At 43.4% G+C, this 14,077-nt stretch overlaps 3 protein-coding genes and 1 pseudogene across 3 annotated transcripts in view; 1 reads left to right on the top strand and 3 right to left on the bottom strand.

Annotated features, from left to right (window-relative positions):
* PJA2 (praja ring finger ubiquitin ligase 2) overlaps positions 1-4,973 on the bottom strand; it is a 70,766-nt gene extending 65,793 nt beyond the window's left edge. The window contains exon 1 of the mRNA XM_043464501.1: positions 4,843-4,973. The gene's annotated coding sequence lies outside the window, so the exon portion shown is untranslated. The remainder of the gene's footprint in view (positions 1-4,842) is intronic.
* LOC122439415 (leucine-rich repeat extensin-like protein 3) lies at positions 3,913-6,112 on the bottom strand. Its single transcript, XM_043464460.1, has 4 exons — positions 5,927-6,112; positions 4,843-5,325; positions 4,536-4,775; positions 3,913-4,479 (listed from the first exon to the last, which is right to left on the bottom strand). The coding sequence occupies exons 1-4, from the start codon at positions 6,110-6,112 to the stop codon at positions 3,913-3,915; spliced, it is 1,476 nt and encodes a 491-aa protein (XP_043320395.1).
* A 1,309-nt stretch (positions 6,113-7,421) lies between these two features.
* LOC122441164 lies at positions 7,422-7,573 on the bottom strand (annotated as a pseudogene).
* Positions 7,574-11,500: 3,927 nt separating this feature from the next.
* Positions 11,501-12,085, top strand: LOC122439470 (60S ribosomal protein L17). The gene has a single exon (XM_043464500.1). The coding sequence runs from the start codon at positions 11,531-11,533 to the stop codon at positions 12,083-12,085; it is 555 nt and encodes a 184-aa protein (XP_043320435.1). The 5' UTR covers positions 11,501-11,530.
* The last annotated feature ends 1,992 nt before the right edge of the window (positions 12,086-14,077 follow it).

Here is a 14,077-nt window from a genome sequence, read left to right as displayed (position 1 = left end):
TATCTCATGTGCTTACATGATTATTCAATATTAAGATGTCAATTCTTAATATTGATCAATGTACTCAATGTAATCTAAATTAATATCCCCTCAGTATTTTTTGTAGAAACCAACAAGTTACTTCCAAAAATTTTTATGAAAAAGCAAAGGGAACTAGAATATCCAGAATGATTTTGGAAAATAAAGTTGAAGAACTTACATTATCTGATTTTAAAACTTATTATAAAGCAACGATAATCATGAATGACAAAGTGGCACTGGCGAAATGAAAGATAACAGAGATCAAGGGGATAGTTCAGAAACACACTCACATACATGGTCAAACTGACTTTTGACTAAGTGGTGGTGGTGGTGCTGCTGCTGCTGCTGCTAAGTCACTTCAGTCGTGCTAGAACCAGGAAAATAAACTTGATCCTTATTTCACATCATATACAAAAATAACTCAAAACAGACTGATACCCCTTGACATAAAAACAATAACATTTGTAGAAGAAATGTAAGAGGAAATATGCCTGACTTTGTACTGAGCAAACTCAGAACACAGAAACACAAATTATAAAAGGAAAAATTGATGAAGTGAATTTAATCAAAATTAAAAGCTCCTCTGGGACAATGAAAAGGTAAGCTTCAGACTGCACTGAGTGTGTATGCATCTGTACGGGTCAAAGTCAAAGGACTTCTACAGAAAACTGTATAAAGAATTCCTCTAACTCAATAGACAAGCAATTCAATGTTTAAAAATGGCAAAAGACCTGAACACATACTTTACAAAGGAAGACAAACAAATGATCCAAAATAAATGATAAATTCTCAGCATCATTAGACATCAGATAAATACAAATTTAAAATACAGTGTCATACTACTACATATCCACTAGAAGGGCTAAAATTAACCAAGTTTGATGAGAACATAGAGCAACTGGAACTGTAAAACGGGAAACAGTTTGACAGGTTCTTATAATTAAACGTTCATTTACAATACAACCCAACAAATCCATTTGTAAGTATTTAACCAAGAGAAATGAAAATATATGTTCACACATTCATGAATGAATGTTTGTAGAGCTTTATTAATAAGAATCCCAAACTGGAGACAGTCCAAATACCCATACATAGGTGAAATGGTCAATTATTGTGGTAAATCAATACACCATAAACTATTACTCAGCAACAAAAGCCATGAACCAGCTAAACATATAAACACATGGATTATCCTCAAAAACAACATAGTGAAAGAAGAAAACATGGACACAGAAAAATACAATTACATAATTTATTTATATAAAATTCTAGAACAAATGAAACCCATCTATAGTGAGAAAAAGAGAACAAACTGTTTCCTAGAGCCGAGGGTAAAAAAGTGACTTACTGAAAAAGGGCAGAAGGGAACTTTGGGGTATGAGAGAAATATTCAGTATCTTGACTGTAGTAATGAAAATCTACTCTTGATTGTGGCAGTGGTGACATGACTGTATACATCTGTCAAAACACACCGAGCCGTACATTTTAAATCTATGTATTTTATTGTAAGTAAATTATCCTCAATAAAATTGATTCTGTAAACAGCTCTTTTGGGAAAATATTAACCAGGGAATACTGGTGATGCCCCTATACAAATACTCAAAAGGTATCAAAAACATGAACAAAATTCAATACCCATTTATGATTTTTTAGAATGTCACCAGAAATTAAAAACAATAAAATCACTTGAAAAGTTAAGAATACAAGAAAATATTTTAACCTATTATACTCTCCATTTATCAGAAAGCTTCAGTAAACATCATGCTGATGCTGCTGCTAAGTCACTTCAGTCGTGTCCGACTCTGTGCAACCCCATAGACGGCAGCCCACCAGGCTCCCCTGTTCCTGGGATTCTCCAGGCAAGAACACTGGAGTGGGTTGCCATTTCCTTCTCCAATGCATTTAAGTGAAAAGTGAAAGTGAAGTCGCTCAGTCGTGTCCGACTCTTAGCGACCCCATGGACTGCAGCCTACCAGGCTCCTCCGTCCATGGGATTTTCCAGGCAAGAGGATTGGAGTGGGTTGCCATTGCCTTCTAGTAAACATCATAATTGATGCTAAAACATCAGAAACAATCCCCTTAAGGTCTAAAACACCACCAAGTTGTGAACTATCACTGCTATTATTTAACATTATGTAAAAATATATACTAGCCAAAGTAATGATTAAAAAAAGTGAAAGTATTAGTTGTTCAGTCCAGTCAGACTCTCTGTGACCCCAAGGACTGCAGCCCACGAGGCTCCCCTGTCCTTGGGGATTCTCCAGGCAAGAATACTGGAGTGGGTTGCCAGTCCCTTCTCCAGGATATTGTCCGAACCCTTGGAACGAACCCAGTTCTCCTGCATTGCAGGCAGATTCTTTACCAGCTGAGCCACCAGGTAAGTCCTAATGTAATGAGGAAAACACAAATTATAAAATTTAAAAGCCACAAAACTGTGAATATTTTCAGATAATCAACTCAGTAAAGTGGTTAGATACATGATAAGCAGAAAAAAATTCAAAAGTTTTGGTATAACTGGGAGGGTGGGGGGGTGGGGACCAATGTTACTGAAAGTTTCTATCCACCAGAGCTACCAACATGGAATACCATAGAGTTTTATGGAATAAAACTATAAAACTTTCCTTAAGCAAGATGTGAATTAAGAGGCATGCTATACATACATATCTATCAGAGGGGAAAGATTCAGTATCACAAAGGTAAATTTGCTCCATATTAATCTAAAATTTCTGTATGATCTTACTCAAAACACCTAAAGGATCTTTTATCTAATTTGCAAGTTGAGTCTAAAGTTCATTTGTAGAATGCATAAGATTAACTTTGAAAAGAGTAATAAGGAGGGAGAAACTGTTATCAAAATTTAAATGCATACTGTTTTTAATCTAGCAATTCAATTTCTAGGAATCCATGCTCCAGAAATAATCACATAAACAGGAAGTTCACTGAACAGCTGACTCTTATCATGAAGGTAGAACTAGAAGGGGAAGTGGGAGGTGCACTTTTTACCTTACAGCCTTTCCATGCTGTTTGAAATCTTAAAATTAAAAAAAAATGTAAAGGATATTATTAAAAACAAGTAACTGTAAAACTTGGCTTCAAATAAAGTATTATTTGTGGTAAGAAAAAGAAACTAACTTAAATGTCTTTCAGTAAGGAAAGGAACGGTTAAGTAAATTACAGCCCATTGAAATTATTTAAGTATCATTTAACTTTTAAAAAGTATCAAGGGGACTTATAATTTACAAGGGAAGATGGCCAAGATACATAACTTGGCAAAAAAAACAAGTGATATATCAACGTATTTAGTATATTCCCACCAAACTCTCCCAACTTTACATGTATGCATATGTGTTTAAAAGTGTACATTAGGAAGACGTACAGTACTGTTAACGCTAGACACTGGAACGAGACTGGGGGATAAAAAAGAATGTTCACATTGCAGTTAATGGTTCATTTTCTGTATTGCTGAAATTTTACATCTAGTTTGCATGTCTGTAACTGAATTTTAAAAATCAAAATTATTTCATATAAAAATAATAAATTCCAGAAGACATGGGGAAAAAAAGTCCAAACGTTCGTTAAAAATCTCTTAAATGTTTATCTTCGTGTTTATTTACATACTCGGCAAATGATCTATAGTCTTCACCAAAAGGGGCTGCCAATGTAAAGACATTTAACTTACCAAACAGGTCATGATAAAAAATAATGTATTAGGTATTTAAAAAAAACAACTTTCCCGGAAGCAGCCGACTCAACGCAGTGCCTATGCGTCTGTCAAAAAAAAAAAAAAAAAAGAGAGGAAAAAAAAAGCCTGGAGAGAGAAGTCTTCTCAACAGCTCTTCCTCTCAGTGAGGAAGGCTGCCCCTCTCCTGTTCGGCTCGGTCCGAGCGGCGCTCAGCGCCTGGACGCGCGCAGAGCCACTGACGAGCCGTCAACGCCGAGCCAGGCCGGGGTCGGGGTCTGCCCTGACCCGCCGCGCTGACGGGGGCGCCGGGCTGCTATTCGGGCGCGTGATGGCCGCGGCCTTGGCGGGGATCTGCGCGCCCAAGTCTCGGGGACGACCGCGGGGCAGGGGGGCGACGGCCATGGGCGGCTTTCGGGGGCGCGGAGCTGCCGCAGGCTCGCGGCGTCCGACGGCTCGGCTCTAACCGGGTGCCTGACCGGGGGTGCGCGGGGTCTCCACACAGGGTGACTGAACGGGGGTGCGCGGGGTCTCCACACCGGGTGACCGGGAGGAGGGGAGTATTCACATGCGGTGTGAGCGGGGGTCTCCACACGGGATGACTGAGTGGTGTGAGCGGGGGTGACAGGGGTCTCCACACCCGGTGACTGAATGGGGGTGAGCGGGGGTCTCCACACGGGGTGACCGAGTGGGGTGCGCGGGGGTCTCCACACGGGGTGACTGAGCGGGGTGCGCGGGGGTCTCCACACGGGGTGACTGGGCGGGGTGCGCGGGGGTCTCTACACGGGGTGACGGGGGCGCGGTGAGCGCGCCGGGGGAGACGGTCTCCTCACACAGCCGCGCTGACGGAGAAAGGCAGCGCTCGCGGGCCCAGCCGCCAAGGGCAGCGAGGAGGAGCGGCCTGCGGAGGCCCCGCGGCCGGCGCTGGAGGAGCGGGCCCAGGCGGCGAAGACTGCCTCTCCCAGTCAGCGACCCCACCCACCATGGCCGGCGCGGCGGGCCGCGGACGGGCCCCGCTCGAAGGCCGGGACGGAGAGACGCCGGCGGCGGAGGCGGCAGCTTCCCCGCCGTGACCCTCGCCGACAAAGTGACCCGACACCGGGACCAGCCTCATTTAAAGAAAAGGAAAGCAATCCCCTCACCGAGCTGAGAAGCGGCTCCGGAGCGAGGACGGGAGCCGGTCCTCCACCCGCCGCCGCCGCCTTCTTCTCCGCCTCCGACTCCTCCCCCGCCCAACGCGCAGCAGCCGGCGGCGGCGGAAACACGGGCGGCGGCGGCGCGCCCCGCCCCTTGCGCCGCGGCGCAGGCGAGGGCGGGGGGCGAGCAAGCCCCGCCCCCAAAGCGGACTCCACCAATAGGCTTAAGAGGCCGCTGCGGGGGGTAAGCCGCATGCCCAATCGGAACCTGAGGAGTGGGCGCGCGTCAGTAGTTGGGACGTGGCGGAGCAGGGGAAAACACTCGTCCTGTCTATGCGCCCCGCTCCCAGGTCTCGGCAAGGGGGAACCTCGCCGATTGGCCCTAGAGCGGAAGGACAAACCCCACCCCCGCCCGGCCCCGCCCCCTTTCCCTGCAGCACTGCGACGTTTGAGGGGGCGGGGCGCCGTGCCGGGCAGGGACCGCAAGGCCTTCAATGGGTTGAGCGGGGAGGCAAGGGCGGGGACTCAGGGGAACGGAGGCCGTGCGGAGAACTGGAGAAGGACTGGCGCAGTTAGGCTTTCAGAAATGAAGGCGCAGCCCGCGAGATGGAGGTGTCAAAATCAATCCTCAGTCAGTCCAGTCGCTCAGTCGTGTCCGACTCTTTGCGACCCCATGGACTGCAGCACGCCAGGCCTCCCTGTCCATCACCAACCCCCTTGAGCTTGCTAGTCGGTGATGCCATCCAACCATCTCATCCTCTCTCGTCCCCTTCTCCTCCCGCCTTCAATCTGTCCCAGCATCAGGGTCTTTTCCAATGAGTCGGTTGTTCGCGTCAGGTGGCCAAAGTACTGGAGTTTCAGCTTCAGCATCAGTCCTTCCAACGAATATTCAGGACTAATGTCGTTTAAGATGGACTGGTTGGATCTCCTTGCAGTCCAAGGGACTCTCAAGAGTCTTCTCGAACACCACAGTTTGCAAAATCAATCCTAATTTGACTGTAGACCTAACAAGATTAAGGTCTCCCGGGGTCATGGGTAGGCCGAGAGAAGATAGCAGGAGGAGGAAGGGCAGCTGTCCCTCCCTGCCCACCTTCTCCCCTCCCACCCCGCAGTCCCGCAGGCAGTCCTCTGTCCCCTCATTTCTGATTCTCCTGGGGGAGGGGCGGGTCATATGGAGGTGCTTGCGTTTCCTCTGTATAGCCACGGCCTGACCAGAGGCTTCCAGTTTGCACCTTGGGGCGGATGGGTTGTCAAGCCGGTAAGTATCAGCTCCCATCACTTGCAACCAAGATAAATACAACAGCTGTAGCCCTTGGACACCTTAATTAATTCAAATATGGGTAACAGTTTAGTCAGTCGTGTCCGTGATGCTGAATTGTTTCTTCGTCCTGCACGTGTCCTCTTTTCATGCCGAACCTGTCTGCTTCTGTGATTACAGTCCAGCCCTCCTCCCATCTTACTGCAAGCCTCTTCACCCCCACCACACACATGCCCAATGCCAAGGACACATTTATCTTATCACCTGCGCCAAGAGTTAAGAGCCCCACTTTTTGTGCTGTCCCTGGCAACTGCAAAATCTCCTGCCAGTGAACCCAGACTAATTTTTTTGCTGTTGATGAAAACAAAATTATCCCAAATTTAGTATAAAAGTTGGACTATGAGAATTGGCTAGGCAGTTTGTGGAACAAAACTCTCAGCCCACTGATATAGTACATTTCTTACCAAGAAACCATTTCCTGCTTGATATTTCTCTGCTTCACACGTGTTGCTCTTTCTCCATCCAAGTCTCTTCCTCTTTGAAGGAGAACTGATACTTTAGTCACATTTCCCTTGTCTCCTTTTAGGATGTTGTATACTGATCCAATTGGATACACTAACCTGTTTGTTGGGGCAGGGTTTTCCAAATTTTAATCCCTTTCATATAGTATCTGTGTATACATTCACAGTAGTGTTTATTTTCTTTAAATGTGTTTTTCCTTCAGTTTCTTTAAGAGGAAGACTTCGTAAATTACTATAAATTGAAAGCCTGTATCACCTCTCCCAAGTTGAAAGCGGCTGAAGGAGAAGTGAACATAAAGCAAAGTTTTTAAATTCTGGGGATTAAAGAGCATTTTTTTCTACTAAAGTCTCTAAGCCTAAAGCCTATTGCCTATAAAAAATGGAAGGTTACCAAGCACTAGAGACATATTTTAAAAGCAAGCAGGGAAATGGCATTTTTATCATGATATAATCAAAGGAGAGAAAAATAGAACCAAAATAGGAATCACACTCTCACTATGTGAGTCTTTTTTTTTTTAATCCTGCATGCATGTCCCAAGGCATCAGAATTGATCTATGTTACTCTTTGAGAAACACTCCATGTATTCTAGAATCAAAAGGCTACACTCTCACTATATACTAGCTCCTGTGGAACTGTCATGGTGCCTCTGGGTTTGTCATTTAGCTTGTTGATGTGTTACAATGAGCATATATTGAGGATTAAGGTCTAGTCAAAATTGACTTATCTGACATCTTGGACCCATTTGATTATAATCTGTTTATATTGTGTCCTCGGGCTACGTTATCCTTTTTCTCTTTTTCCCCTTGGGGGAAAGTTCCCCACTACCACAAATTATGCAGTTGAGTTTCCCACATTTAGGGAAATTGCAGGGGCCAGCACATCTGGAGTGTAATGGATGAGCCTCACTTTGGAAAAACTACCTTCGTGATCATTGTATCTCCCCTGTCAGGTAAATATGGGCTATGTCACTTTTTCAAAGGTTGTGCCATGTCCCCTTCCCCATTTCGATACCTAGCATGTAGTAAGTACTAAACACTTAGGTAGTGTATTTTATATATATATATATATAGATAGATAGATAGATAGATATAGGTATATCAGTTCAGTTCAGTCGCCTAGTTGTGTCTGACTCTTCGTGACCCCATGGACTGCAGCACGCCAGGCCTCCCTGTCCATCACCAACTCCCGGAGTTTATTCAAACTCATGTCCATCCAGTCAGGGATGCCATCCAACCATCTCATCCTCTGTCATCCCCTTCTACTTCTGCCTTCAATCTTTCCCAGCATCAGGGTCTTTTCCAATGAGTCAGTTCTTTGCATCAGGTGGCCAAAGGATTGGAGTTTCAGCTTCAGCATCAGTCCTTCCAGTGAATATTCGGGACTGATTTCCTTTAGGATGGATGGTTGGATCTCCTTGCCATCCAAGGGACTCTCAAGAGTCTTCTCGAACACCACAGTTCAGGTATGTAAAAATAATATGTATATGATTTTTATGTATTGTTGTTGATTGCAGAGGGGGGAAGCACTCCCTACGGCAATGAAATGAAGGCACCACTTTTCATTTCTATAGGATGTAATGCAGTAGTTATTGAGGTGTGATCCCCATACCAACAGAATCAGCATTAATGTCTCTAATATGCAAATTCTCAGGTAGGTCCAACTTCAGACCTGAATTGGAAACTCCAGGTGTGGAGTCCAGCAATCTGTATTTTAGCAAGCCTTTGTGGTGATTCTGATGCATGTAAAGTTTGAGAACCACAGATGTAATAGGTAGAGGATTGGTCAACGAGGGAGACGCCCTGAGTTCGAATTATATCCTTAGAGTGACATCACAAAAATGGAGATGCAAGCACCTCTGAAAATTATTTTCTCCATAAAAGCGATGAGAAAGCTGGCAACATTGTCAGAGTCAGCTTTTTCAGAACTCTGGAAATCAACCAAGGGCTTGCAGCAACCCAGGAAGCATTTCTTCAAGAAAACAGCTTACTCTAATCCAATCTCAACTCCAGTTCCACTATCGCACTGAAAAATAATAGCTGACAACCATGGTGAAAAGGAGAATCGTGGCAGATGCCAGACAAGGCAGAATGAGGCTGGGATGCCTTCAGAGCCTATTTCCAAGGGAAGAGTCATCATTTGAACTATCTGCTGGTTCCCCAGAAAATCTCACTTGCAAGCCTGGGAAAGCTTTTTCCCCAGAAGCGTTTGTCAAAAAACAAGCAAACACACACTGAGAGGCGATTGATTAACTCTGCACACCTTAGGCAGTGGCAGCAGTTTGGAGCAGCAAAATTGGTTAAACAGAAAGCTTCAAAGGAAAAGCTAGAGAATGTAGGAGCTTCGTAAGCTCCAACACATTCATAAGAATCCAGAAACCAACACACATGCCGAGGATTGTGCTAAACAGTGCATAAACTTGGCAGAGACTTCAGAAGGCCCTAAACATTCACTCTTGAGAGTCCTTGGGACTGCAGGGAGATCAAACCAGTCAATCCTAAAGGAAATCAACCCTGAATACTCATTGGAAGGACTGATGCTGAAGCCGAAGTTCCAATGCTTTGGTCACCTGAGGTGAGGAGCTGACTCATTGGAAAAGACCCTGATGCCGGGAAAGGCTGAAGACAGGAGGAGAAGGGGACGACAGAGAATGAGATGGTTGGATGGCATCACTGACTCAATGGACATGAGTTTGTGCAAGCTCCAGGAGATGGTGAAGGACAAGGAAGCATGCTATGCTGCAGTCCACGGGGTCGCAAGGAGTCGGACACGACTGAGCGACTGAACAACAAGAAAGGCTGATCTTGAGGCTTTGCATAAGTAAGAAATGGAGACTAAGGGGAAACTGTCAACTGCCTGGCCTCGTGTTGAACCGTGACCCAAACACATACACCAGATACTCAACAAACCCTGGGAGACGTACTATTGACAGTTTACTTAATCCAATTATCTAAGCATCATCATGGTCCCTTACAAGTCTAGAAGCAATGCTATCTTTTAAGGAGCTGTCTTACCGATGCCAGGAAAATGTTGCTGTTTATGGCTGAGCAGGTATTTCTGCTGATGGGGGAGGTTTGGTCAATGTGTAATGTGCTGTAGAGGGAAGAGCGGAAACCAAATGGTAAAGAAAAAAATTTTTATATTTAAATGTTTCTTGTCTTGTCATAAAATACGAATTTTATTTCACAATTTCCCCCTTTTGATCATTAATCATTTGGTAGAAAGCAGTAGGTGAGCAAATATTTTCTAGGGTAGTTGCTTTCCTGCCCTGGGTCTGTCATATCCCTTGATACCAAGTCCTAATAGGTTAGTTCACTGTTTTTGTTGGGTAATACTAGCAGAATGTTTGGCAAGGACTGACAGTCAATTCTAGGTTGTCAAATAAGGCTTAAACCAATTTTTCTCCCATGTGCATTGTGTATGCCTATTATTTTATAGAGAACTATTGGCATAATCTATATTTTCATTTGATTGAAAATATAAATATACTATCTTAGTATAAGCAAGTGACACATAGAATAAAAGAAACTATTACCTTATAAGTTCCACAAAGTGTAACTAAAATTGCCTGTAGGATCAACAACATCATTAGTAAAAACTTAAGCCAAGAGCCTCCTAGACCAAAGCACTTTCCTAGAGCTTCCTCTAAGCTGGGAGGAGAATTGTTCAGAGCAGAAATGTGACACTTCACTTGGGTTATCAGATCAGTTACATTTGAAGCCTCATTAGGTGTAAAGATACAGCATTCAGTACATGCTACAGCACAGACTCCCCATTCAGTTCAGTTCAGTCGCTCAGTTATGTCTGACTGTTTGCGGCCCCATGGACAGCAGCATGCCAAATTCCCCCTTGGGAAACAGCTAAAATATTGAGGGCCATGAAATTCTGTGAGACTGCTTTTCTCATCATGGAAATTTCCAAACTGAGAACCTAATGGGTTGATTACTATCATTCAAAGCTTGCTGAGTGAATTTTGTTAAAGCCTCTACATGGATAATATCTTCTGTTCCAAGTGAAGGAACAAATACTGCGATCAAATGATCATACTTTTGGAAAACAGATTGAGCCCAGTGTGCCTGTATTAAACGCAGATTGACAGATTGGCTGGGGCTGTTTCCAAGATTACCTGTAGGTGACCTTGAGCCCAAGGGAAACCAATTATATATCTCCCTAAACAACCTGGGGAGACTCGATGTCATAAACTTGTTGCAAAAATCCACTGGGGCCTGTTAGGAGCTACCCAAAATATAACACCTAATGAAATGGAGTTATTTATGGCCAGGTTGAGAATAGGCATTATTAATTGGCTGGATCAGAAAGTCTCAGTTATGCTGGTGATAACATTAGCTTGTGTGGTGCTAGAGTTTCTTTTCTTTAAAATAAAAATTTCCAAGAGCCATCCAGTTAGGGCCCTGGAGAGGAAAAATCCACCAAGGCAATTGAGGAGTAATGAACATAGGTATTTGGCCATAAACAGCAATTTGATTTATTTTTGAAACTTGCCTAAGACTGAGCACAAAGACCAAATACATTTGGTTCACAAGCACAAGTGTGAGCAACTGTCAAAGGTGTCAGCATACAGGCCTAGTCCCGCATCTTGAGTTATCTGTCTGTTTCAGATGTCACCATCAGCTCATCGTGGCGTGGGTGCGCCTGTCTGAGTTGTAATTAGGTGTCAGAAACAGGAGTTGCAGTTCATCCAGGAGAGGCCTGGCATGGCCTCCAAGGTGGTTACAAAGAGTCTTTTACCTGATTTCTTTTCCAGGATGCATTATCTCCCAGTTGCAGGTCATGGTGAATCAGATCTTCATCCAAAGTTAGATTACTTTGATAAACTTCAGAAACAAACTTAGAGTGTCCGTTTAAAAACTAAACTTCAGCTTTTTTCCGGTAAGCGGCCTGAGCTGACCCTTAAAAATGGTGCGCTATTCACTCGACCCAGAAAACCCCACAAAATCATGCAAATCAAGAGGTTCAAATCTTCGTGTTCACTTTAAGAACACTCGTGAGACTGCCCAGGCCATAAAGGGTATGCATATCCGAAAAGCCACCAAGTATCTGAAGGATGTCACTTTAAAGAAGCAATGTGTGCCATTCCGTCGTTACAATGGTGGAGTTGGTAGGTGTGCACAGGCCAAACAGTGGGGCTGGACACAGGGTCGGTGGCCCAAAAAGAGTGCTGAATTTTTACTACACATGCTCAAAAATGCAGAGAGTAATGCTGAACTTAAGGGCTTAGATGTAGATTCTCTGGTCATTGAGCACATCCAAGTGAACAAAGCCCCCAAGATGAGGCGCAGGACTTACAGAGCTCACGGTCGGATCAACCCCTACATGAGCTCTCCCTGCCACATTGAGATGATCCTTACTGAAAAAGAACAGATTGTTCCTAAACCAGAAGAGGAGGTTGCACAGAAGAAAAAGATATCCCAGAAGAAACTGAAGAAACAAAAACTTATGGCCCGGGAATAAATGCCGCAGAAAATAAATGCAAATAAAAGTAAAAAAAAAAAAAAAAAAAAAAAAAACTAAACTTCACAAGCAGCTGTCTAGAAAGTGAGTCTTAGCCAGTAAATACAAACCTCCATGGATAAAACTAGAATTTAATATTCACTAAAACATCTTTTTTCTCTTTAAACTTACCCTTACTTCTAACAAATATGGCCAAATTAAGACTAATCTGTTTGTGAAGTAAGTCTGTGGTTAATTGATCACATAGGCTTTTTAACTGGTTGTGTTGAAACTTTTCAGAAGCAATCAGATTGAACTTAAAAAAAAAAAAAAAAAAAACTTTCAGGGCCAGGAAAGTGACAACAGGGATGTGTTACAGGTTCCACCTGTGATAGCTATAAATTTGAATGATAGATTCGAGTGAATTCTTCTCATCTGAAGGTCCTCAAATACCTTGAGATTCTGGACCTGTTAGAAGTTGACCTTCCTTATACCAGAGAAGGGGCTTCCCAGGTGGCACTACTGGTAAGGAACCTGCCTGCCAATGCAGGGGATGTAAGAGATACGGGTTTGGTCCCTGGGTCAGGAAGATCCCCTGGAGGAGGGCATGGCAACCCTCTCCTGTATTCTTGCCTGGAGAATCCCATGGACAGAGGAGCCTGGTGGGCTACAGTCCATAGGGTCCCAAAGAGTTGGACCTGGCTAAAGAGACTTAGCACACACTTGCATATCTGAGAAAGCTTCTGGGAGCCTAAGAGTTTCCAAATTCTGGAGAGTTCAGGTAGAGAGAAAAAATAATTTCATTTCTACTTGTAGAGGTGTAATTTAAAGCCTTCCTTATATCTGGAAAACACAGGTTAAAAAACAGTACTATTTCAGACAAAACCAAAAAGTTATAACCATACTTATAGGTTCACTCAATCCTATTTAACTAATCCTGATCTTAATCTTCTGTTAATAGTTTAATGAAGTCATCAGATTTTCCATTAGAATTCTTTAATTTCTTACCCAATTCAGTGGTATGATCTGAGAATTATCAGAAACCTGCACTTGTCACAAAGTCCTTTCCATGAATCTTCTTGAAGATAAAAAAACTTTGCAAAAGCATCAGAGTACAACAATAAATGGCAAAAGACTTTTAAAAAATCAAGCTTAAGGATCTAATTACAGTGCAATTGAAACTTGGTTACTGCTATGACATATGGCATGTGTGCATGCTCAGTCACTTGTGTGCAACTCTTTGCGACCCTATGGACTGTAGCTCGCCAAGCTCCTGTCCATGGGGATTCTCCATGCAAGAATACTGGAGTGGGTTGCCATGGCCTCCTTCAGAAGATCTTCTGGATGGAACCTGTGTCTCTTATGTCTCCTGCATTGGCAGGTGGGTTACAATTTAAGATAATTACTAGAAATATGACTAACAGCATTCTACCAGCATAACAGAATTTTAGGAGCTCTATGTAATTTCTATATTAACAATATTTTTATTTAAAGGATTATACTTTCTACAAATAGGAAGGCTAAAAAGTTTGAAATTTTTACCAAAATTTAATACAATACTTGGTTCTTTACAACAGTCACAAGGTTTTTAGCTCTGGACACTCAGGTTATACAACAACCTTGTTGCATTGATTCAACCAGAACCTTCACGCTTTCTCAGTAAAGAACAGGGTCAATTTTTTTCAAGAGGCCTTGCCTTCCAACTCCACAGTTGAGAAACTCCTGTAACAGGACAGAATGAACCAAACTGAGATCAGGCTGCAATCAACCTGCTTTCCGCCCTGATGCTCACAGGGCTCTGGGCCAATTCTCTCCCAATCCTGGGTCTATCATGGTCCGCTCAGTCTGCTTTTGCCAACAGTGAACTCCAGGATATTCTACTCAACAAGATTATGATTTAGAATTGAAGAAGTGACAATGAATTTCTCAGAATAAAAGGAGTTCATCAATACTAAACCTACCCTAAAAGATACAGAGAGTCTTCTCTAAGTGGAAAAAAAAATGACTACTAGA

This window comes from Cervus canadensis, chromosome 4 (genome assembly GCF_019320065.1).
Source record: "Cervus canadensis isolate Bull #8, Minnesota chromosome 4, ASM1932006v1, whole genome shotgun sequence".
NCBI classification, from domain to species: Eukaryota; Metazoa; Chordata; class Mammalia; order Artiodactyla; family Cervidae; genus Cervus; species Cervus canadensis.
The sequence above is the reverse complement of the archived record's forward strand: the minus strand, read 5'-3'. Positions and strand labels throughout refer to the sequence as shown.